General features: G+C 35.4%; 1 protein-coding gene across 2 annotated transcripts; it reads left to right on the top strand.

Annotated features, from left to right (window-relative positions):
- The first annotated feature begins 2,311 nt into the window (after positions 1-2,311).
- Positions 2,312-20,214, top strand: LOC107847528 (sodium/proton antiporter 1). 2 transcript variants are annotated; one of them, XM_016691827.2, is made up of 10 exons: positions 2,312-2,724; positions 3,604-3,780; positions 3,874-4,002; positions 9,098-9,274; positions 10,523-10,629; positions 12,926-13,046; positions 18,208-18,269; positions 18,366-18,668; positions 19,463-19,757; positions 19,837-20,214. In XM_016691827.2, the coding sequence occupies exons 1-10, from the start codon at positions 2,533-2,535 to the stop codon at positions 19,954-19,956; spliced, it is 1,683 nt and encodes a 560-aa protein (XP_016547313.2). In that variant the 5' UTR covers positions 2,312-2,532; the 3' UTR covers positions 19,957-20,214. The 2 variants fall into 2 exon arrangements, with proteins under 2 accessions (XP_016547313.2, XP_016547314.2); XM_016691828.2 differs by lacking the exons at positions 10,523-10,629; positions 12,926-13,046 and having other exon boundaries at positions 2,356-2,724.
- The last annotated feature ends 6,515 nt before the right edge of the window (positions 20,215-26,729 follow it).

Raw genomic sequence — 26,729 nt, forward strand, 5'->3', positions numbered from 1 at the left:
TATATTATAGTTTGTGTGTATATGGATGGTTTTACTTGGTTTTATAAATGGCATTATTTTATTCTTATCTTTTGTTTATGCTAGCGATCACTCGCTAACCCATCTTTGGGCGGCTGTGTACCCACGCTATGCAGGAACCAGACGTTCTAATCCTCCTACATAGTGATTGACTCGGGGATCGCTGTTGGATTGAAGTGGTTAGCTTCCATCTTTCTGGAAGGCACCATTTTATGTTATGGATATTTTCAGACATTTTGATTTATTTTTGGATATTAGTTTTGGCTATGGTTGGGGGCATGCCCCAACCGAATATTTATACTCTTTTGGTTAGAGGTTTTGTGGTATTGCTATGGCTTGGAATGGGTGGGATCGGTATTGGTGTTGGCCTTAATATTGACATTGGAATTGGGGCCGACATCATTGGAGATAATTTTTCACTGTTCCATCGTATTTCATTTTGGGATTAGTAATATTATGTTTTGGATCTCATTTGGTTTTAGCCTGGTTTATAGCCCTTGGTTCGGTATTTATTTGGCTTGGTCGTTTGGTTGGTGGGGTTTGGTGGACGGGATGACTTAGTAGGGTTGGTCTAGTAATGGACATATTCTAAAGTCAGTCCTTGTCCAGTTATGCTATCTCGTTATATATTTGGAATTCAGTCGACTCAAGGTATGCTGATGGTGGTTGGGTTGGGTAACAAGGGGTGGTCCCCGGTCCTGATTGGACTTGAGATGTCCATTACGATAAGGCCCCCAGTCGGGTCATGTCACAATCCCAACGGTGGTATCTTAGTTTAGTGAGGATCATTCCTTGATTGGGAGATTGACGACATAACTCACGAGATCTCCTTATATCGATCCCAGTTCTTTGTCTAGCTTGTCTACACTGGTAATGATTTTTGACCTAACATCAATCAACCTTGATCCTAGTTACAAACTTCAAACACGTGACACCATTAGAGTACTGTTGAGGGTAGCCTTTTTCAGAGGGCAGAGTAACCTTTTTATACTGCATCACTAGCTTTTTTGCCCATTAAATAAGCCTTGCACGAGAAAAAAAGGCATCTCATCTTCACTTGTAAGCTTACACCGTTGAAAAGCTTTGTAATAGAAAGAATTCACTATCTTCATATTTCTTGTTAGTCTGACTTGTCATCATTTTTACTCGTGTTCTTATTCTTGTTCTTTGTAGAATTTATGCTCTCTCATTTATTATTGTTTTATGAATTTAGCCCGAAAAGAAAAAGTTTGATCATCATAATACACTTTTCTTTAACCCCATTTTTTCGAATTTAAATGTTATGATGTTTTTGGCACACCAATATGTTACACAAGATTTTGGGCCAGCACTGCTCCATATATTTGACTTATTTTGCCAAATACTCCGCATCTCTTCGTTCATTTTTATTTATCTATTATTAATTAAACACATAACTCAAAAATAATAAATAATAGTATAAATAAATAATAAGATAATGTTATTATATTATTTTAAATACAATATAATAAATTTAATATTTTAAAAAATACATTAGATAATAAATAGTATTTAATAGCAAATATAAATTAGAAATAAAAGGATATTAATACATATCTTAAGAAATAATAAATAATATATTAATTTTACTATATTACTTATTTTTTAAATATACTAAATTTATTATTTTAGAAAATGCATTTGATTACAAATAGTACTTAATAATAAAATTTGGGTTGATTCGCCTATCTTGTGTATCTTTAATTTCTCTTGAGTAATAAAAACACAAAATTGGTTTACAAAAATATTCAATAATAAGTGTAAAATAGACATAACAGGTAAATTGTGCATCTATTTTTATAAGTATAGATGGACGGACAGTATATATTTTAACTAAAAATAGAATTCCCTTGTGTCATTTTTTGAATTTCGTAAAGGATAATTTGACACTCACGCATGCAGTTTTGTAGTTAGGAGCGGACCCACATGTTAGGGTGGGATGCACGTGCACCCAGTAAATTCAGAAAAAATTGTGTATACATACATGCATATACCTTAACAAACTATTATATAAATTATGTGCATCTTAAAGAATATAATAGTACTTTGGATGCGCTGGTTTTCAATGTTATTTCCCGCAAATGTGACTTGGGATTGAATCCAAGTTCAAGTCTCCGTTTTTTTATTTTTTATGTTATTAATTTTTAACAGGTAAAGTAATAGTGTGGAATCAAACTTGCAACCTCTTTACTTACACAACAACACATCATTAACCACCGGATTACTTCACTAATTTTTCTATAAAAAGTTAAGATTTATATATTACCCTAAAACTTATATTTAACCTATATATTTATACTTTCATCATTACTTTAAGTTTTTACTAATCAATCAAGCACGAGACTATCCCTCGATACTCAAGACTTAGGATAAATGTGCACCCACACTCTTCAACTCTTGGTTTGCCTCTGTCTGCAGTAGCAGAGAAAGATAGAGGAGAGATATTAGTGTGTGATTACCAAAGTCCCGATTTCTTCCTCCTAAGAAAATACGAAAATGTCTATGTTTCTTGCAATCAAAAGCCTTTGCGTTTTTCCATGTAACAGTCATTTCAAGAACCACCAAATTGGAGTGTCTCCTGCACCAACACATCTGCCTCAAACTTGTTTTTCAAGATTCAGAGATGGACCCAGATACCGCTATTGCGTCCTGGCCAAAGCCGAAGACAAAGCTATAGAAAATTCGGAGGTAAAGTATCTGATTTTTATCACTTAAGCATTTTGTATACAGAGGAATTAGTTAGATGAAATGGAAGTGACTGGAGGGGAATGATTGTAGTTGATTTATCTGCCCAAGTTTAACTATTTTGGGATTCGGATGTAATAGATTCATCCTTATTTAGTATTGGAACAAAATGGAGCTGTATTGAGGGAAATGATTACATATATTTCATATTCAACCCAACTAGATTGAGATTGTGGCACGGTTGACTATTTTGCTTGATTGTTCTTGATAATGAACCAGTTAAGCGGAAATACTTGGAGTATCTCTTTGCAACCATTGGGATTTTACAAATTGGGAATGCAAGCTCCATATCTGATTTTGATACATCATAAAAGTTTTGTGTCTATCTCATTGGGTTATGTATTTTTCTATGTTCAGTATGTAGCCTAATTCCTTATTTTATATTTCTCCTTTCTTAGTCAATAAATTGATTTTAGTTTCCACAGCAGCTACACATTTAAAGGATTTGGATTCGCTGGGTTAGAATATAACTAGCTTAATAGAACTTTTGGTCTCAGGACCTATTGCATTTGATGAACTTAACCGGAGTTAAGGTTTGAGGCCTTAAGAGTAAGTTGTTAGATTCACTTTCAGCATCTCTCTACATTTGGACAGGACCTCATGGCTTAATAGTTTCACCTTGAGAGTACGTCTCAGCTTCAATTCCAAAGTATGGATGGATAGCCTATAGCTATACTTTGTTAGTATTTCTTGCATTATTCCATAAGCTGATGGTGTGAATAATAGTTCCCACCAAAATTATAATGGTAAAAGAAGACAACGGAAAATGAAAGGAAGTGCAGTGGCTCATACTCACTTTACTAAGAGTTAAGTTTGCTTCAGGAACTAACCACATCATCAGGAAGATGTGATCCTTTATGTTCAGTTGATATAACAAGCTCACAAGAATTTGAAGCTACTTACCAGCCAAAGACAGATTTACTGAAGGCCTTTGCAGTTCTTGCTGCTGCTGTCACTGGTACAGTAGCAATAAATCAATCATGGGTGGCTGCAAATCAGGTGTTCTAACTGGAGCCTGATATTTTTATTTCAGGCATACTAATGAATTAATCTTCAAAAATTTCATTGCTTTGATCAAATCTCATGCTTCAGGATATTGCAATGGCGTTATTGTTTGGAGTAGGATATATGGGCATCATATTTGAAGAGTCTCTTGCATTCAACAAAAGTGGAGTAGGACTTCTGATGGCCGTGAGTTTATGGGTCGTTCGAAGCATTGGGGTAAGGCCTGAGTTTATGTGTCATTACTCTAGTTTACACTGCGTTGACTATTGAATGTTTAATAGAGTGAAAGTAAGCTGGATCAATAATAGGAAGGTTTGTTTAGTCTTATTGAAAGCAAACTTCTTACACCTTTTTTTAACCCTTCAACGCGCTCTTTATGACAACTTGATTTAAGTGAAACTTCTTTTGAATTTATCTTGTTTTGTTGATCTTCATGCTAGCTTTACTATTGCTGTATCGTGAGCCGATTTTAAATTAGATCGCTGCTTTATCATCCTGTATGCTTTGTGGAGCTCCCCCTTCTCCCTCTAATAAACAAAGCAAAATTTACAGTTGAAACTGGAAGGTCCAGTGCATCTACTAGTTCCTTAAAATGTTGCTCCTACTTAAGCCATCTAAAAGTTAAACTGAAATCCATTTTTTAAAAATATTCGTAGCATTTGCATCTCAAAAGTTGAAGGGGCTAGTTCTTGAGAAATTAGAGGGAGAAGAGAAGAGAATTCGAGAATTTGTGTCTTGATTATTCCCTCAAGCTAGTGGGATTAAATAGTGTTACAGAGAACGTAAATAAAGAAGAAAACTAGTAAGAATAATATTCTAAGTGCCTAATTGGTAGGATTCCAATGAAAGGAAGTGCAGTGGCTCGTACTCACTTTACTAAGAGTTAAGTTTGCTTCAGGAACTAACATCATCAGGAAGTTTGGCAAACTCAACTTGTCTCGCTTTGAGATGATCAATAGCTCCATCTGAACCTACTTTAACTGTGAATACCCAATGACAACCTTCGTGATTTTACCTTTAGGTAAAGGAATAATCTCTCAAGTACCATTATCATGCAAAGCAGTCATTTCTTCAATCATAGCTTGACGCCAACCTGGATGAACCAATGCTTCGGCCACAATCTTAAGAACTTTGACAATGGATAAGCTAGTAATAAAGGCATGATATGAAGGTGACAAACTATGATAGCTTAAATAAGTATAATAGAAGCTTGATTGGCAGTAGTTCTAGTACCTTTGCAAAGAGCAATGGGAAAAACATCTAATGAGTTCTTGATCGAAGTAGGAGACATTGTTGGAGTAGGTAATGAGTCACCAAGAATGTTTTGTGTACCTATATCAGAGTTGGAAATACTAACTGGATTAGCAGGCTCAGGAGGAGGCTGCGGTCGTCGAGAATTAGACCTTAAGAAAGGGAGGTAAAGCTTGGAGTTAAATAGTTGGAATTGGAAGAACGATTATTATGGTCTTTTGATTTTCTGTATTAGGAAAAATACGGTGAAGACTCAAAGAAGGTAACATCTGTTGAGATCAAGTACTTATTAGTAGAGGGGTCAAAGCAAAACGAGAATACCCGAGAACGATACATTTAAAAGCCTTGTGTTGAAGTTTGTCTTTTCCAGAGGTAAGGTTATGAACGAAACAAGTGCAACCAAACACACGTGGAGCAACGGGAAACAAATTATGGTTCGGATAGAGGATTGAGTATGGATTCTTATATTGCAAAACACAGGAAGGCATATGATTAATTAAATAACAGGCAGTGATAACGACATCACCCCAAAAACGTAATGGGACATGATTGTGAATAAGCAATGTCCTAGCTGTTTCAATTAGGTGTCTGCTCGTGTGCTCATCAACTCCATTTTGTTAAGGTGTGCACAAGAAGACAAGTGCAATATGCCATGAGATGACATAAAAGATGAGAAAGGGGCAGAGAAATATTGTCGAGCATTATCACTAATTAACTTCTTAATGGAAGTACCAAATTGATTGTGAATTTCAACAAAATTTCCTCAAGATGGAGAATATCTTAGATCTATTTTTCATTAAGAATAGCCACGTGCACCGAGAATATTTACCAATGAAAGTCACAAAAGAATGAAAACCAAGGAAGAGGTGGCACGACTTGGACCCCGTATATTAGAATGAACAATTTCAAACATAGAGGTGGCCTTATTATGGACACACTTTGGGAAAGAGGAACGAGTGTGCTTTCCAAGCTTACATGATTCACATTCTAAGAAAGATGGACTTGATAACCTGGGAACCATCTTCTGTAATTTCAAGAGACTCGGATGACCTAGTTGATTATGGAGCAATTTAGAGAAAGAAGTGGAAGTGAAAGCAACATATGGTTGTGGGGTGCATAGCAAGTACAATCCCTATGACATGTCCTTTTCCAATTATTTGTCTCGTTTTTCGGTCCTGTAGAAGAACAAAATCATCAAGTAAGGCTACATCACATTTTGGTTTTTGGTTAATTTGCTAATGGAAATAAGATCATACGGATTAGGTACAAAAAAAACTAATTTTGAAGATATGGAAGGCAGACGGTGAGCTATACCTATCCCTTTTCTATTGTTTTTGATCCATTAACCAAAGTCACAGTAGAGAGGATAAAAGGGGTAGTAAGAGAAGAGAGTATTTTGTTTACCAGAAATATGGTCCGAAGCACCAGAATCAAGAATCCATTGTTCCTGAGATCTATGTTGCTTGGACTCGGTGGCTTTGCCGCCGAACCCGTCTCGACACGAGACTGGCGCAGGTGCGGACGCTTCCTCCATCTTCGATTTGGTCAAACGATTTCAGACTTGTTGACCAAATTCAAGAGGAAATTTGAGGGGAAACACTGGATAGGCCGGCGACTTACCTAAAAAAATTCCGACCAACGACTACACTGGCGAATTGTGAAGTTACAAAACAGAAACGACGTTGTCGATATGCCTTGTCGAAGTGCGGATGATCCGCGACGACGACCGTGTAGGAAGAAACAGTAACTGTTTCTTGGCGACGGCGTTGGCATATGTATTTTTCAGTGACGGCGTTGACGTATGTACTTCTCAGAGTTGGTCATTATGTCGGTTCACTAACCAGTTTTATTTAATTGCATTATATCTAAAAAATTTAAAAAATAAAAACAGTAATGTAAATATGCAACAGTTTTTGTTTTTAATAAAAATATTTAATATACATGTGGTTTTATATTGTGTTTTTGATAAAAAATTCACTACAGTTATGAGTTATGTCGGCTTACACATGCCGAGCAGCATAAGTTTACTGCATGTCGGTTCTTGTGTTTTTTTATTTTAACTTTTTTTGATGGCATCCCGGTGCATAAAGCTGCCGCTATACGCGGTGTCCGGGGAAGGATCCCACCACAAGGGTGTATCGTACGCAGTCTTACCTTGCATTTCTGCTAGAGGCTGTTTATCAATAACATTGTCTAAAATTGTCTTCATCAATAACATTATAAATAGAACCTCTATATCTATAATATTTAATTTTTTTTTGCCGAATCCCCACACCCGCATTCACACATTGATTCGCATCCCCGAATCTTAAAATCTATATTTTGACGAATCCGACTCTCGGGTCCGTACCCGTTTCGGATACCCGCACCTGAGTCCGAGCAACTTAGCCTAAAATGCAGACTGTGTGACATAAGCAAAAGAGTTACCAGGTTGCATTGTACAAGCAGTTGATGAAGTTGATGATTGTTTCCTTTATGCTTTGTACTGTGGGTAGTCAATATAGTCTGTTGCAGTTTTAGGATGGTCATTATCGTGTGGAGGCATGATTTATGATAAAAAAGATGTAGAAACCACCTGCAGAGATTTTTATTATTTCTGCGATTCTGTTCTATAGAATCTGTTTCTGCAACTCTTTTCTGCCGAATTTGTTTTTGCAATTCTGTTTTGCATAATCTGTTTTGAGAAAAAAGAGAAAAATTAGGGAAAGAAGGGCTCTGATACCATGAGAAATTAGAGGGAGAGGAGAAAAGAATTTGAGAATTTGTGTCTTGATTATTCCCTCAAGCTAGTGCGATTAAATAGTGTTACAGAGAATGTAAATAAGGACAAAAACTAGTAAGTGTATTACACAATATTCTAAGTGCCTAATTGTTGGGATTTGAGGATATTCCCACATATACACTATTTAAATGTAGAGATATTCTCATAGTTAAATTATATAGTAATGATATCATATTTAATAGTTCTAAACTTTCCAACAGCCATCTCACTCAACATCTGATGTGGCCCCACATTTCTCCCAAAGTGTATATGTTTTCATATTTCAACATACATAGATATTTCCTAAGTTGGTCTGACCTTTACTTTTGGTGCCGCACCCTTGTATATACGACGTGGATGTGGGATCCATACCTGATTTGATCAACTGAATTTGGATATGTTGACCACAATCATCGGATAAATTTTGGAAAGGTACAATGATTTATGTAATCAAAACAAAACCTAAGGTGAAATTAAAGAAAATGGAATAGCTTATGTATAGAAAATTCTACAAAAGTCTTTTTCCTTTTATCTCCTTATGGATTCCCCAACTGTTCAATATTTTCTCCTCGGAATACCTTATAAGTTTTCCACATAATGTCCCATAATTTAGACATATAACTCTAATTTTCCAGATATTTCAATTATTTGTAACTGAACCCCCGTACTTGTACCAGGATCAATACCCATGAATCTTAAAATTTTAGACCATGAAGGATCCTACCTCTAGATCCGCACCCATATCGGACACCCACACTCGAGTCTAAGCAACTTTGGATATTTCTACTGTATGTTGTTGTGTCATTCATACTAGTGTTCAAGGAAAAATGTACTCACTGGAGATTAGTAGCAATCAGGCACGCCCTGTCCAAAGTGGGTCACTAATCCATCTGTATTCTTGCTATTATTTTGGAAATTTGTTTCCTATGCTCATGCTACTCTTTAGTTATTTGCAGTTTTGGCAGTAATTACATGACTACAAACGTTGGTGTGCTAAGCTGCAACTCCGATCATTCATATGATAGCATTAAATGAATGCTTTTGTAAACAACCAAATAATTTTGTGCAAGGGTTCTATATATGAACTATGTGAACTCTGCATTACCATAGTGGAAAAGTAGCTGTACATGTAAACAAATTTTGTGACATACATGAAATTAAATAATACTCATAGAGATTGAACAGCCATTGAAACCAGCTCTAGGATGATGTCTTTATTAGAATAATAGAATTTGGAGCCAATGAGACTTTTTATTTTCCATTCAAGTGGTGTTTTACAGTCTTTCATGTCCTTGGCAGGCCCCTTCAAATGACATCGCTCTTTCCCAATTGTCACATGCGACTGCTGAAGTTAGTGAAATAGTGTTCTTTTTGCTTGGTGCGATGACCATTGTTGAGATAGTTGATGCTCATCAGGGATTTAAGCTGGTTACTGACAACATCACTACTCGCAAGCCAAAAACTCTGCTTTGGGTGGTTAGTGATTCATTAATCTTTACTGTTTCAAATTACTCTCCACTCTGTTTAGTTAAGCAGTTATTTGTTTTTTCTCTGAATATGGAGATTCTGTAATATCTTGCTTTTGGTCTAACAAAAACAGATAGTGGTCTTATTTTGCATGAAATTCGTTATTTGATTGAAAATGTCTATATACTCTTCAAACTATATGATTAATTTAAAAGAATCCTCGTAAATCAAAGACTGACAGAATAAGTACTAATACAAGTGGATAATGATGGAAGGACACCACTTCTCCTACCGATTTAGCCATCTATGAGTCCCATGTTTCGTTCCAACATATTCAGTTGTAGTATTCTTTTCTGAAATGTATGATAGAATGTAAGGCATCTAACATTTTTTTTTTGGAATCAAGGCATCTAACATTTCTTCTATTGGAAAAGTCATCATTTAGGAATTGACAATTTCTCAAAGTAGGAACTGCTCATTCTTTCTTCAATGCCGAGATGCACAGTCTGTCAAAGAGAATCTTTTAGGAATTGACAATTTCTCAAAGTACGAACTGCTCATTCTTTCCTCAATGCAGAGATGCACAGTTCTGTCAAAGAGCATCTTTTAGGAATTTACAATTTCTCAAAGTAGGAACTGCTCATTCTTTCTTCAATGCAGAGATGCACAGTTTTGTCAAAGAGCATCTTTTAGGAATTGACAATTTCTCAAAGTAGGAATTGCTCTTTCTTTCTTCAATGCAGAGATGCACGGTCCTGTCAAAGAGGGTTTGCTATTTGATGGCTATTACTCTTAATAGTCTTTGTTGTACGTATTTATATAATTGGCTTCTAAGGTCCTTTAAATCATAATGTTCTTTTGTGAAATGCATGTTCTTAGACAGGAATTGTCCATGCTAGGATGCTTGGGATCTTACATTCATTTATTTTAAGAATTGACAATTTCTCAAATTAGCTGTATATTATTTACTTGATATGCTGGTCCTCAGTAGTCTGCATTGTGAGTGTTTTGCTCTTAATTTGATTTCGCTTATGGATATTGTAGGATTGTATAACACACAGCAGATGGGGGTGGTATAAATTATCCTCACTAGATGAAGGGCATGACATACATATATGAATTACTCACTGAAGGCCACACATGAAAACAATGACTCAATAATATGATTTACCTGAGAGTCAAGATTGTTTCAACATTTTTGTATGCTTTTTGTTTCCTTCTGTCTTCGTTAACTTTCTAATGCAATGGAAATTTCAGGTAGGTTTCGTGACATTCTTCCTCAGTTCAATCCTTGATAATTTGACTTCTACTATTGTGATGGTTTCCTTACTGAGGAAACTGGCACCACCTTCTGAATACCGAAAGTAAGTGCCAGGCGCTTTGGGCCTTATCTGTTACAACCTCTAGTAGGAGCAAAGATATTAAGATTTGCTCTCATATTTGGTTTAATCTTATTTGATCGTGTAACATGAATCTTGATTTCCAAAAGTCTCAAAAGGTTTTGAAATTCGAATTAGGGAGAAGATCAGAAGGAACTGGGGATGTACACGTGTAGTTAGATGTCTATAAGAGAAATGAAAAGCCCAGATGCTGTCAGGATGCAACTTTCAAGTACCTCAAGGTCCTTCTATTACAATTTGTGGGGAAGTCTATTATGAGAATATGTTGAATTATATTTATGAATTATGATTGAATAAAACAGTGGAGGCACCAAGATTGTGGCCTAGTGGTTCAATGAAGTTGGGTTGAGCACCATGAGGTGTCAGGTTCAATTCCCAAGACAGAGAAACACTAGGTGACTTCTTCCCATCTTTTCTAACCTTGGTAGAGTGTTACCTGGTACCTGTTGCTGGTAGGAAGGTGGCAGGTATCCCATGGAATTATTCAAGGTGCACGCAAGCTGGCTTGGACGCCACGGTTATCGAAAAGAAAAACAGTGGAGTGGTTGTATGTGATGCAATGTTTTAAAAACATTAAGTAGCTTTTCACCACAGCTATATTGATTCGTGTCTTCTAGAACTTTACTCTTATTTTTTGAGGAAATAAATCATGTTTGCATTTAGTATAGACTAGATTCTCTAGTATCTCAGGCTATATTATTTATTTTGAGTAATTTCCTTGAATTCTGAACCATTTCTAGCTCTTGTTTGCTCAGCCTTAAAAGCTGAATCTGGTATTCAAATTAACAATCTTCATACTGTGAAAATTGTGGATCTTCCAGCCCCTTATACCATAAATCTTAATTTCTAGGGATAGGCCCAAGAAACTTCTCCTGAGATAAATATTGACAAGGCAAAATACATAGACAGACCTCTGAACTTTTTAACTTTTTCCGTATTGGCTCCTCAATTAGACTATGTGCCTGTTGAACCCTTTAGTCATTCACAAGTTGTGCCCAATTAAGCACAAATTGCACAATTCCAGATTAGGTTCAGCGCATGAAATCACTTGCCATACGACATGGAAACAATAACCAATGATAAAATTACATGTCATCAAAGAAAAAAAAATCAAAGAAAATTTTTTTTAAAAAAAAGAAAAATAATTATATTTTTTTTTGCCTTCTTCCTCTGGTCTTCCAGAGGGATGGCCTTGGCTCAGCGGTAAGCTTGCTTACCGTGGTGTGCCAGGGTCGGGGGTTCAAAATGCCCCTCCAGCGAAGCTGGGGTGAGGGCGCGTAGGTCAGGCCCGGAGTGGTTCCCCCCTCCCCGACACCTACGGAGTAGGTATGAACCTGGTCGTCCCCCTTCCTCTGGTCTTCCAACATTAAAGCTCACTTTCACTCCATTTTTTCGCAAAACAACACCCAACAACCATTAAAGGAGAAAAAGAGTTACAATACAACACACACTCATATACAACAACAAACAACAATAACAATTTTTTTTTTTTTAAAAGAAAAATAATTTCATCTTTTTGCCTTCTTCCTCTAGTCTTCACCATTAAAGCTCACCTTCACTCCTCTATTTTTCCACCTACACAATACCCAACAACCATTCGAGGAAGAAAAAGAGTAACAATACAACACACACTCATATACAACAACAATAACAATTTTTTTTTTCAAAAAAAGAAAATTAATTCCAATTTTTTTCCTTCTTCTTCCTCTAGTCTTCCACCATTAAAGCTCGGCTTCGTTTGTTTCTATTTCCGAATAGTAAAATTGATTATTGTAATCCTACTCCTTCGTTGATAAAATCGAAAGATTAGTTTGTTAGTGTATTAAATCGGAAGATTGGTTTGTTAATGTTGATAAAATCCAACATTCAAATTTTAATGTTAAATTTGATGTTTTGGGAAATTTTACCTTCAATTGATAAGAGGCAAAAGAATAATTAACAAAAAAATAAATAAGCGTAAATTATGGCTTTTCACTCTCCTAGTGGAGAATGTATTGCACATGCCATGTCATTTCAACAACTGTGTTAAATTAACACACTTTAAGAAGGATTTAAGGGTTCAATAGGAACATGAATTAATTGAGGTGCCAATACGGAAAAATTCAAAAAGTTCAGGGACCTGCGTATGTATTTTCCCTATTGATAATTTATAATTACTTTGCTTTACTAGACCACTAGTTTCTTGCTTTGTACTTTTTTCTAAAGGTTCCATTGTCTTTACTATAAGAAGTATATAATATGTTACTTATTTGTTTCCCAGGCTTCTTGGGGCTGTTGTTGTTATAGCAGCAAATGCTGGTGGAGCATGGACTCCCATAGGCGATGTTACAACTACCATGCTCTGGATACATGGCCAAATATCCACTTTACCAACAATGAAGGTGTTTGAATTTTTGTATCTCACTGCTTCTAATTTCCATGCACATCTTTCCTTGTGTCATGATGACGGAAACAATCTATAGAGAAGAAGGGAGGGAATTATCAAATAAGCACTGGGTGGTTGTCATTTGGTATAGATTCCAATATTTTAAGATGATTCGTCTACAATGCAATGATATTCGTTACACTGTTAATGTCATTTTGAATGGTATACTCTGCCTGAAAACATGCTTGCATTGGCTTTGGTGGAAACTATAACTACATTCAAGATTAAGGAATTCCCATTTAAGTTTAAATGGATATATATTTGACACTATGGACGAAAGTAGTGCTGAAATGAATGAAAAAAGCGAACAACTTTATCTGCATTTTGTCAAACTGCACTTTTTTATGGAACAAAGTATGCATGATGAAAAGAAATATGTAACTTTTCAGTGATAGAAGATGGTTTATTTCAATGCTACCGTTGGTTCTATCCACCGCTCATATTTGTTTAAAACAAAAACACTTTTCGCTTACTTATATTTGGTTAATTAATATGGGCGGTGGTTAGACCAACTTTGTCTTATTGGGCGAAGTGTTGACCAGTCAAGACCTCTCATATTCAAATGATGAAAGTGACGGAGATGAGGATGCCACAATGAATCTGTGGATTTACTAGGAAATATAGGACTAAAAATGAGGTTTTTTGAGATAAGGTGGGATTGGATTCAGTGGAAGTCGAGATGCAGGAAGCGAGGTTGAGATGGTTCGGATATGTGATGAGGAGATGCACGGATGTCCCAGTGTGGAGGTGTGAGAGGTTGTCTAGGGATGGATTCAGAAGAGGCAGAGATAGGCCGAATAAACATTGGAGAGAGGTGATTTGGCATAACATGAGTAGCTGCAAATTACTAAGGGCATGACTTTAGATAGGAAGAAGTAGAAGAGGCGAATTAGGGTAGAAGGTTATTAGGACAGAGTAGGTAGGTAGGACTTTATTTTGTTATTTGTGCTAGTAGTCATAGGGCTAGTCTTGTTCTGGTTGTGTTATCATTTGTTGTATTACTTGGTGATAGTCTTGTTTATGTATTATTTGGTGTATTAATACCTATTGTTTCTTGTTCATTTACTATTTCTTTTATAGCCTGTTTTTGTGTTGAGTCAAAGGTCTATCAGAAACCATCTCTTTATCTCACCTCTGAGATAATGGTATGTACTGCGTACACTTACCCTCCCCAGATCTCACTTTGTGGGAATATACTGGGTATGCTGTTGTTGTATTAATCTCTACACTGTGCTCTTTAACTTATTGGAATTATCACTCTGTCAGTTCATGACTAAACCTTTATAATAGTCCTCACTTAAGAACTTGTGAGAAATAATGGACAAAAAAATATTATTGAATTATGTGTTTGCATAATTATATCGAGACCCTATTTATAGACACCATAGAACAATCCTTTTCTGAATAGGATTTTTATATACTATTCCTATTTCTACTCATATTCTAACATTCCCCCTCAAGCTGGTGCATACAAATCATATGTACCTAGCTTGTTACAAATGTAATTAATACAAGGACTGGTGAGAGACTTGGTAAAGATATCTGTAAGTTGATCACTTGACTTCACAAATTTTGTAACAATATCTCCTGAGAGTATCTTTTCTCTCACAAAGTGACAATCAATCTCTATGTGTTTAGTCCTCTCATGAAACACTGGTTTTGATGCGATATGAAGGGTGGCTTGATTATCACACACAAGTTCCATCTTACTGGTTTCTCTAAATTTTAGGTCTCTCAACAAGTGTTTAATCTAAACTAGCTCACAAGTTGCTACAACCATTGCTTGATATTTTGTTTCCGCACTAGATCGAGCAACCACACTCTGGTTCTTACTCTTCCAAGACACCAAATTACCTCTTACTAAAATACAATATTCGAAGGCAGAACGTCTATCGGGGGGTGATCCTGCCCAATTAGCATTTGTGTATCCAATGATATGCTTGTGACCTCCATCTTCAAAGAGTAGTCCTTTACCTGGAGCTGACTTTATATATTGTAGAATGTGAACAACTGCATCCTCATGACTATCACAGGGGAAGTCATAAACTGACTTAAAACACTCACAGGAAAGGCTATGTCAGGTTTAGTCACAGTGAGATAATACAACTTTCCAACCAACCGCCTATACCTTTCAGGATCACTTAGTGACGCCCCCTGTCCTGGCAGAAGTTTAGCATTTGGATCCATAGGAGTGTCAATGGGTCTACATCCCATCATTCATATCTCCTCAAGAGTGTCTAAGGCATATTTGCGTTGAGAAATAACAATACCTGATCTGGATTGAGCAACCTCAATACCTAAAAAATATTTCAGTCTGCCAAAATCTTTAGTCTGGAAATGCTGAAAGAGATGTTGCTTCGATATAATAATACCATCTTCATCATTGTCGGTGATAATGATATCAACATAAACCGCCAAATAAATATACAGATTTGGTTGAGAATGTCGATAAAACACTGAGTGATCTGCTCCACTATGGATCATGCCAAATTGTTGAATTACTGTGCTAAACTTTCCAAACCAAGCTCGAGGGGACTATTTCAAACCATAAAGTGGCCTGTGCAATCGACATACAAGGCTACTAGACTTCCCCTGAGCAACAAAACTAGGTGGTTGCTCCATATAGACTTCGTCCTCAAGATCACCTTGTAGAAAAGCATTCTTAATATCCAACTAATAAAGAGGTCAATGATGAACGACAAAAACGAATAGGAAAAGACGGACATATGCTATTTTAGCCACTAGAGAGAGTGTCATTATAATCAAGTCCAAATATTTGTGTGTATCCTTTAGCAACAAGGCGAGCCTTAAGCCGATCAACCTAATCATCAGGACTAACTTTGACTGCATAAACCCAACGACAACCAACAGTAGATTTACCTGCAGGAAGGGAAACAAGCTCCCAAGTACCACGTGCATATAAAGCAGACATCTCATCTATCATAGCCTGCTTCTTTTCGGAATAAGAAAGTGCTTCACCTATAGTTTTAAGGATGTAAACAGAGGACAAAGATAATATAAAAGTATAATGGGTGATGATAAACAAGGATAACTCAAGAAAGTATAATGCGGGTTAGCATTACGAGTGGAACACATACCTTTTTGAAGTGCAACTGATTGGCTAGGAGAAGGCAAGTCCGCAGTAGGAGCAGTGTCCGACGCATGACATGAATCATCTGGGACCAATGGTGGACGCGGACGACGATGATAAGTCAGAATTGTTGGCACTGCAACTGGAGATGTAGAAGTAACTATTGATTTCTCAAAAGTTGGTTCGGGTAAGTCTGGAGATATGGGTAAGACCAAGGATTGTGCGGGTAAGACTGGAGATACGGGTAAGACCTCAGAGATATCAGGATGATCAGAAGATGTATAATAAGGTTGAGATTAAAAAAAGGTGACATCGGCGGACATAAAGTAGCGAAGAAGATTCGATGTAACAACGGTGCCCTTTTTGAACTCGAGAGTAACCAAGAAAGACACATTTGAGAGCACGGGGGGCTAATTTATCTTTTTAAAGTGTAATTGATTGGCTTGGAGAAGGTAAGTCCGAGTAGGAGCATTGTCCGACGCATGACATGAATCATCTGGGACTAATGGTGGATGCGGACGACGATGATAAGTCAGAAGTGGTGGCACTATAACTGGAGATGCAGAAGTAACCGTTGATTTCCCAAAGGTTGGTTCGGGTAAGTCTGGAGATATGGGTAAGGATGGAGATACGGGTAAGACCTAAGAGATATCAGGAGGATCAGAAGATGTATAATAAGGTTGAGATTCAAAAAAAGTGACATCGGCGGACATAAAGTAGTGACGAAGATTCGTTGTAACATCGATGCCCTTTTTGAACTCGAGAGTAACCAAGAAAGACACATTTGAGAGCACGGGGGGCTAATTTATCTTTCCCTAGGGCTAAGTTATGAACAAAACACGTGCTTCCAAAAACACGAGGGGGGATAGATTAGAGATATGACTGAGGAAATAGTATGGAATGGAGAACCTGATTCTGAATCGAAGATGATGGCATCCTATTAATGGGATAGCAAGATGCAAGGACTGCATCGCCCCAAAAACGCAGCGGAACACGGGATTCAATGATTAGATGGACATGATGTCTGGTGAATAATTTCTTGGTGAGTCATAAACTCCTGAAATTGGGAGGATACGTATTCTAAGGCATTATCACTACGAAAAGTACGAATAGAGACACAAAATTGATTTTGTATTTCAGTACAAAAACTTTTGAATATAGAATATAACTCAGTACTATCTTTTATTAGGAAAACCCAAGTGCATCGTGAAAAATCATCAATGAAACTAACAAAGTAATGAAATCATAAGGGTGAATTGGCTCTACTAGGACCCCAAATATCAGAATGAACTAATGAGAAACTAGACTCTGAACGACCCTCAATACTACGTGAAAATGTAGCACGGTGTGTTTCCCAAGTTGACACGACTCACAATCTAATGTGGATAAACTAGGCAAACTAGACACCATCTTTTGCAACTTAGATAGACTCGGGTGTTCTAAACGTTTGTGAATAAGGTCTGGAGGGACTGTGATGGAGCATGATGTGAAGGAACGTCGACTCCAACAGAAAAGGAACAACTCAAAAAATTCGACCGGAGAAAATATCATGCGCCGGCGCATGATACTGATCTCGCCGGATTTTCAAAATTGCAGCAGGTGCGTGGTAGCGCGTGGCTTATATTTTTTCGGTGGTTTTGGTCGAGTTTATTTTGCCCGACCTTTCTGATCCTCTTGGTGATGTTGTATTTTGCATACAACCCACAAAACATATAATGACACAAATTAGTTACCGGAAATTAATGCACGGTGACTGAGGTTTTTTTTTTTTTTTTTTTAAGTTTCTCACCAATGCACTGATACCATGTGAGAAATAATGGACAAAAAAATATTATTGAATTGCTTGTTTGCATAATTACATCGAGACCCTATTTATATACACTATAGTATAATCCTTTTCCGAGTGGGATTTTTATATACTATTCATATTTCTACTCATATTCTAACAGACCTCTTTACTTCAGTTGCCAACTAAGTCTCTATTCCAGTTCTGCTAACAGGTGCAATGCACTTTATTTTTTTGCAGGGCTTATTTTTACCATCAGTAGTTTCTCTGGCTGTTCCTTTGGCTCTGCTGTCCCTTACAAGGTATATTCATAGACCTGAAGAGCTTCTTGAATTTTGGAAATATTTCAAGAATTAGAATAGGGATGAAACTATATGAGATATTATTTCTGTGTTCAGTGAAGTGAATGGGAAAGGAGAAAATTCCGCTGATGTTCTGGCATCCGAACAGATGGCTCCTCGAGGACAACTAGTTTTCGCGGTAGGACTTGGGACTTTGGTGTTTGTACCAGTTTTCAAGGCCTTGACTGGTCTACCACCATACATGGGTATGCTGCTTGGACTGGGAGTTCTCTGGATAATCACAGATGCGATTCATTATGGAGAATCTGAAAGACAGCGGCTGAAAGTACCACAGGCTTTATCACGCATTGACACTCAAGGAGCTCTGTTCTTCCTTGGAATTTTATTGTCCGTTAGCAGGTATATCAGAATCCTTTGGGTTTATTAATCCTTGCAGCAGCATGGCAATCAAAAAGTGCACGCAGAACTCTTTTCTTGACAGAATAGGTTCATACATCATAACCCTTAAATCATTCTAAACCAGATGTTGAGAACTAACTCTGTTAGAAAATCTGCAACCCAGGCCATTTGGCATTATATCATTTCATAGTCTTGATTAACATGGATAACCACTATAAATGCCATATACCCTATAAATGCAACATACCCAGTAAAACCCCACAAGTGAGTTCTGGGGAGGGTAAAGTGTATGCAGACCTTACCACTACCTAGGGGAGGTAGACAGGCTGTACCCGAAAGACCTTCGGCTAAAGTGTAGTAAATTCAGGTACAAAGAAGAGGAAAACAGTAATATGACAACTAACATGGGAACCGTGTAAAATCTACCAGAAAAACAATAATCAACCACAAAATAGTGCAATAATTGAAACACAATAAACAACAATGATAGATATCTACGGCTAAACTCTAAGCTAACATACTACGGAGCATGATAGCACTAGTACCCCACTAACCTTATACTCTAATGCGTGTCCTCCACATCTCCCTATCTAAGGTTATGTCATGCGCCATGTGATATCTAATCACCTCAACCCAATACTTCGTTGGCCTACCTCTACTCCTCTTCGTTCCTACTATATACATCTTTCTGTTGTGCTCATGCATTGTGCGACTATCAACCATCATCCATGTCCATCTGAATTAGATAACATCGCATGACTGGTTGTTCTGGCATACTAACATCTTTTCCATAGCCTCGAATCAGCAGGTATTCTGCGAGAATTGGCAAATTACCTTGATGCCCATATACCAAGTAGTGAACTCATTGCAAGCTCAATCGGGGTTGTGTCTGCAATCATAGACAATGTTCCCCTGGTTGCAGCCACCATGGGAATGTATGACCTATCTTCCTTTCCCCAAGATTCTGAGTTCTGGCAGCTTGTAGCATATTGTGCCGGTACTGGTGGATCCATGCTAGTAATTGGTTCAGCAGCTGGAGTAGCGTTTATGGGAATGGAGAAGGTCGACTTCTTTTGGTATATGAGAAAGGTACATGTGCTGCAGCCTGCTATTTTGATGCTCCGCTTTAAACATTTCTGCTTCAATATTTGTCGCTCTATCTCTGCAGGTTAGTGGGTCTGCTTTTGCTGGTTATGCTGCGGGCATTGCTGCCTATCTTGCAGTACATAATCTCGCCATCTCACTCCCTACAGCTCTGGCTCAAGTTCCTTTTCTTAATGGATCTTAATACCATTTGGATGACTGAGTAAATATGATGGTTTATGTATTTTGTGCATCAAGTAATGAGCTAAATATATGAATACAAATCCAGAACCTTTAGCGGCGGAGATGAAAATGCCATATAGCAAATTCTTTTGAACTACCAGTGTGTTGGCCTGGCCTGGGTTAGGGATTAAAGCCCCTTGATGTAATTCATTGATTCTAATTATTGACTAATGTAATGTTTCTCAACTATGAGAATGCATTAATAATTAACTGCTAGAAACCTAGTCCTCCCCACTCACTTTTTCTCTTATTTCTTTTTGCATGAAATGTGAAGTTTTTAAAGCTTTCTAGTTAGTTACTTCGACCGGGAGTTAGTTTCCTTCTATTTTGATTACAATCCAAATGCAGGTTATTTACAGCTCATGGGGAGAACAAGGAAATGCTCTTGCTCCTTTATGGCCAAAATAATGGTACCTGATAAACAAACTTCTTTCTTGCTTAGCAAGCATGCCTGCCTTCCAAGCTAACATCTACTTCAAACGATCCGGAATGAGGGGCTCCATTCTTAATCTCTCCTGAATCAGAAATACCACTTGGATTCCACATTTGACGATCTGAAGCTTCGGATCTTCTTATCTTCTGATCTTTTAATATCGTGAGCGCTTGTATGTACCTGGTTAATTACTATGAATAAATGACGGCCAACATTTGGATGCTTGTAGGCCTTTGGTTCAGCGGGTAGGAGGTAGCTTGATGTGTGAGTTCGACCTATGTCATAGTTAGAACCTAGGCAAATGTTGGTATTTAAGTAATAAATGATTGAGTGAGCATATTATCCCTGAGGGCAAGTTGGCACATGGTTTTAAGCTCGATGGATAATAGGCTCACCCCTGTATGATATATATCTAACTCGGCTCTTGCTGCTGAACCAAAGGTCTACAATTATCTTGATGTTGGCTAAGCTTTTTGTATTCATAGTAATTAACTAGCAGTATAAAAGCCCTAGGGAAATTAAAAGACTGGAAGAAGATAAGAACCTGAGGTTCTTGGTGGAGCAGGCTTTGTCTTACCGAGCACAATTGAGGGTTTTTTGACGAATGTCGTTCTAATTTTGACTGCTTGGCCAGTTCTTCCATTTCAAATGTGAGCTTCTTTGCAGTAGATTTGGGAGTTGAAATTTTAAAAATAAAATTATTATTTTGTTGGCAAATTTCTTTTAGATATGCATGTCTGAAATTAGCTAATTTTAACATGTGTTTCAATCATTGACTAAACTCAGTCATACATGAAAAAAGGGTGAAATTACACAAGGTATCCCAAAGTGTGTGGTCTTAATTTTTGTTCCCATAGAAAAAGTCTCTAACAACTAACAAATATTTTTTTGACCATTTACTCCACAAGTATTTTTAAGGAAAAATTAAATAAATCAGCACCTTAAGTTTTCAATATTACTTAAAATCCCATCCTACTAAATTTATTACAAAATTCCTACTAAACACATTCTTTATCAGATAAATTACTATATATTGTTGAACACAACACACTTTTATTTCATTAACTTAATTATTCAAAATTAATTGAAGGTTAGTTTGTTATCAGTTGATGCTTTTGTATATTAGTTTAGAAATTGAAGAAATCGTTTTTCAATTTTATGTTCTTTAATCATTTTAACGACATTAATGGATTTGGGACCATCTTTTAGTTTGAGTTTTACTCAATTGCATTCAACAACTTCTACTAATATTGGTGTTGGGTTTGTTCCTGGTCGATTCAATTATGAAGAAAGTGATTTTTATGAAAAATATCCAAGTATCGAAACGATCCTATAATGATGAAGAAGTTACGGGATGCTGCTAGTGGTAAAGGAAAAAAAGTCTGCTGTTGCTATTTCAAAGAGAAGAAGAAAGAAAGTTGTGAAAAAAGATCAATTACCAAAAGTATGTTATTTAAGTATTTGATAGATGAATTTCTCCAACATACATTATAATTATATATCATAATAGAAAATGTAACAAATGTTAATGTTAATATTGAACTTGATACATAATTATGAAGTTACTGTGACATTGTTGCATTCTGATACATCATAAAATTTACATGTGATTTTTCTTCTTTACATACCTGATACATTCAGTGTACTGTGTTTGATACATAGATTTAAGGTTAATGAGTCCTTGCATGCTTTATGATACATAATACAACATATATGTGATTTTGGTTCAATTTATACTTGATACATTTAATATACTTATTATGATACATAGATCTAATTTTGTCGGGATTTTAGATTTATATGATAAATTCTAAAATTTGCATGTGATTTTAGTTTGTTTACACCTGATACATTCAGCATATTGAGTATGATACATAGGTATGAGATATATCATTATTTCTGATACATAGTGAATTTTAAAGTTGATTTGTATTTTTGTTCCATCTGATACATTCAAATTTGTGAGTATCAGATATACATATAATGTTAAGAATTGTATTATAAAAATAAATATATCTTTATTATTCTTTGTAACTGTTATAATATATTCACTGTTTCTTAATGAAAGGGATGAAATATGTGATCAAAATTTTTCACCTCATCCACTGAGGTTTGGTATTTCGTGCAACCGTAACTTTGCTATCGATGTTGAGAACTATGTGGGTAAAAAAGTACTCAATATGTTTAAGGAGACATACTTTGGTGTATTTATTGATATGCCCAAATCAAATTTTCAAGGCCAAATAACCAAAGGCTTGTTGATGCTTGAATTTCTATAAGATGACCCCAATGAATTTCATGTATATGTGAAACGAACAGTGCTGAAATTTACTCTTTTTGAATTTACTCTCATTAGTGGTTTGAATTTCATCGCAATCACTGAAGAGTTTCAGTATCCCACTTCAGAGCCCTCTTTGTTATTGACAAAGTATTTTTCTCAGGCAAAAAATAAAATCTTGGTTGAACGATTTAAGATGAAAAATTTCGACAATATTCAGGATGCACTGCGGATGATCATATTGTTTTTCATTCATATGTATTTTTTATCTGAATCTGATGATGTATCTGTTAGTTTTTTAGAATTCAAGATGGTCGAGAGTGGCTCATATGAATATTATCCGTGGAAAAAGATTGCTTTCAGCAAGTTAATGAATTCATTGAGACTTCATTGAAAAACAACTTTATCGTTTAGGAGGAATGTCACACGTTCTCAACGTGTGAATGTACGAATGTTGTTTTAAAGTAGATAGATGTATTTCTTATCGTACTGGTAATCGTATACCTTCCTTATGTGTGATGCATGTGCGTGTTCAAATAGACTATATTCATGAATGAAATGTTTAGCAAGGTAATTTTTAGTTATGTTCAATCATTTTTGGCGTTTTATGTTGCATACATGAAAGTTTAATTTATGTTTTCATTATATATTTTTTTGTAAGTAAATGCTAAAGCATGTAACTCATTCATAAAGTAATATATTTGTAGAGCATACATCTATCATATCAGTGCCTTCATCAAAATAGTTTTTTTCACTATTCTCTGATACATTACAGTATTTGTATGATACATGATACATAACTATTAAATGTATGATACATTACTAGCTGTTAAGTAAAATAATATTACATTATTGCTCTTATTTTCATATTTCTAATGTTGTTATTTTTTTCAACCTTAATTATAGTTTGTGTATATCAACCTAAGTCCTACGGTAGATGAGCTGAATAGTCTCCAATTATCAAATCATACTGGTATGGATTGGAATGATTCCGTCAATTCAACTTTATCATCCACATTTCGTGGCCAGTAGAAAAAAATTGATCATGAAGCAACGATGACAGCAGATTTGTTACATCTAGATGATTTTGATGATTTTACTACCACGTCAATGCTCGATATGCTAACAAAGTCAAAATACTATGTCTGATAGATCATTGGCTCCACCTTTAAAAAGAAAAAAGAAAGAACCCGAGCTAAAATAATCTGTGACTGTTCCAAAAAAGATTAAAGCTCCATCATTTATCAAAAAAATTAATGTATTACCTTCGAGCACATCAAAATCCTTTATTGACCCAATTAATGAATAAGCTCAACATGAACCATCTCTAATGGACTGTGGCGAATCAACACTATCAGTTGTCTCACATATGTGTGTCTACACAGAAAATTAATGTGTCTAAAGTCACGCATCATGAACAATTTTTGCTTAAAGTTGATATAGATACAATAGAATTATTTGTCAAGACATATGTAAGTGCTACATGTATTTTTATAGTTAAAATAGGCTAACTTGACATATCTAATATACTTTGTTTACTTATGAAGGTTGACAAAAGATTTAATCACATTGAGACATTGATAAAAGAGCAATATGAAGAGATGATGTCAGCTGCGAAAGAGAAACATGATGCTCCTCAAAAAGTAATTTTTAATTTGATCACCTTGAATTTACTATACAATTATTCTATTAAAAATATATGATTTTTAGGTTGTTAATGAAATTGACAGTTCAAATAGAGATTTGACAAAGAATGAGACAAATGGTGATGAATTAGGCACTCCGAAAGAACAACCGAAGAATATACCAGACAAGGTAAACCAATTAAAAATTTAAAAATGTATATTGTATATTATTTTCATAATATAATGTAATTTTGTGTATCAGAATGATGATGCAAATATTGGCTCTAGTGGATATCGAAAGTTGAATGAAAAAACTAATGTTGAGCCTTCTTAGAAATTCATTTTTCATGATTCAGCTATACCGACAGAGACCATTGGAGTTCAACATGAACAGAAGATACGCTTAAAAATCTGTTTTGTGGAATGTATGTTATTAATTGGAAAAATCTATCTGTTAAATAGGTTATGCATGATATATAATATAACTGACACATTCATGACACAAAGTTTGATATACCGATCAAATGTATAAAAAATATTGTATTATTTTATGACACATAACAACATTTGAGTATAAAATGAGTTCTTTTAAGACCGACTTCATAGATATAATGTTACATATCTTTCAGTCTATATATGTGATATGGATTCTTACACCTAAAATTTTTTAATATTTTTTGTAAGCTGTATCTAATAATATTTCTTTTTTCAGGAGCCTTGAACTGAAATTTTAACTGTTGCATTTCAGAAATTCATTGACAACATCATACTTGGACTTTCCACACCAACCATTGCAATACAATTTGTTGAGATTTCATATAAAGTAAATCTTCCTAATCCATCTTTATCGACAAACAACATTAAATTTTAAAATGAACCGCGGGTACGCATAACACACAGGGTGTGGATTGTATATTATTAATTAGAAATATCTATTTGTTAAAACGGTTATGCATGACATATAATTCATCTGATACAATTATATCAAAAAATTTATATTATTTTATGATATATAATAACATTTGAGTATAAAATAGGCTCTTTCAAGACCGAATTTATATATATAATGTTACAGTTCTTTTAGTCTATATATGTGATATAATGTCTAATTGTACGCTTTATCTAATAATATTTCTTTTTTAGGAGTCTTGCATTGAAATTTTGACTACTGCATTTCAGGAATCTATTGATAACATCGTAGCTGGAATTTCAACACCTCTATTGATAACATCGTAGCTGGAATTTCAACACCAGCTGTTGCAATGCAGTCTATTGAGCTTTCACAGAAATTAAATCTCCCTGATCCATCTTCACCGACAGACAACATTGAAGTTCAAAATAAATCACAGGTATGCATAACACATGGGGTGTGGAGTGTATGTTATTAATTAGGAATATCAATTTGTTAAAGAGGTTATGCATGACATATATTTCACCTGATACATTAAATACATAATTTATTCTAAATTTCTAAATTGTATCAGAAAATGTGTACTATTTTATGATACATAATATTTTTTTTGAATGTAATGGGTTATTTTAAGCCCGGATACATAGAAATAAGGACTAGAAATAATGCTAAAGATGTATTGGACCATATATGTCATATGAGTTCTCTTACATCTAACTAATTTTTAAATTTTTGGTACGTTGTATCTAATAATTTTCATCTTTCAGGAGTCTAGCATTGAGATTTTGAGTGCTGCGATTCAGGAATTCATAGATAACATCATAGGTGAAACTTTCAAACCAGTCAGCAATGTCGCTCAAGTCTGTTAGTCCCCAAAAAACTAATGACAATGAATGCCACATTCATGATAGTCAGTTTCCATCAAATTATTCAGACGCCCACTTTGGTAAACATGATCACATAAAAACATCTGTACCAAGGATCAATAAGCGAACTAAGATATTCATGTCTCATATTTGACTAAATTTGATTTTAGTTGTAAAGGCAAGGAAACCGCCACAGATGATTTTCCTCGAAAGCATTTCTTTGATGGTTATCTTATATCTCAAGATGGGCCGATTGAATTAATCGAAGAATACTCTGAATGAATTATCGAAGGATTATAAAGTTTCATGAAAAAAAGTAAGATATGTAACTTTTTTTCTTACTATCTTGTAATATTAAGATTATAAAGTATTGAAACTTATCATTATTACTCTTATAGGAACTTGTAGGAAAACCACTGCAGAGCTAATAAATCTGGACTTGATTTCAATTTGTTGGATATTGTTGTTGCACATCCCGATATAAAGAACTAGTTTTACACAATGTCCCAGACCAACACCTGCTGGAACAATGAGGTATTATAATATCAATACATATAAATAAAATAAATTATTTTTTTATACATAACTGTATATTATGATACATTCTGATATATAAGTTAGTA

This window comes from Capsicum annuum, chromosome 11 (assembly GCF_002878395.1).
Source record: "Capsicum annuum cultivar UCD-10X-F1 chromosome 11, UCD10Xv1.1, whole genome shotgun sequence".
In the NCBI taxonomy this organism is placed as follows: domain Eukaryota; kingdom Viridiplantae; phylum Streptophyta; class Magnoliopsida; order Solanales; family Solanaceae; genus Capsicum; species Capsicum annuum.

Coding starts and splice junctions, on each gene's coding strand:
- LOC107847528 (XM_016691827.2), top strand. CDS start 2,533: ATGTCTATGTTTCTTGCAATCAAAAGCCTTTGCGTTTTTCCATGTAAC. Junction 18,270..18,365: donor GCTCTGCTGTCCCTTACAAG/GTATATTCATAG, acceptor TTCTGTGTTCAG/TGAAGTGAATGGGAAAGGAG. Junction 18,669..19,462: donor ATTTTATTGTCCGTTAGCAG/GTATATCAGAAT, acceptor TCTTTTCCATAG/CCTCGAATCAGCAGGTATTC.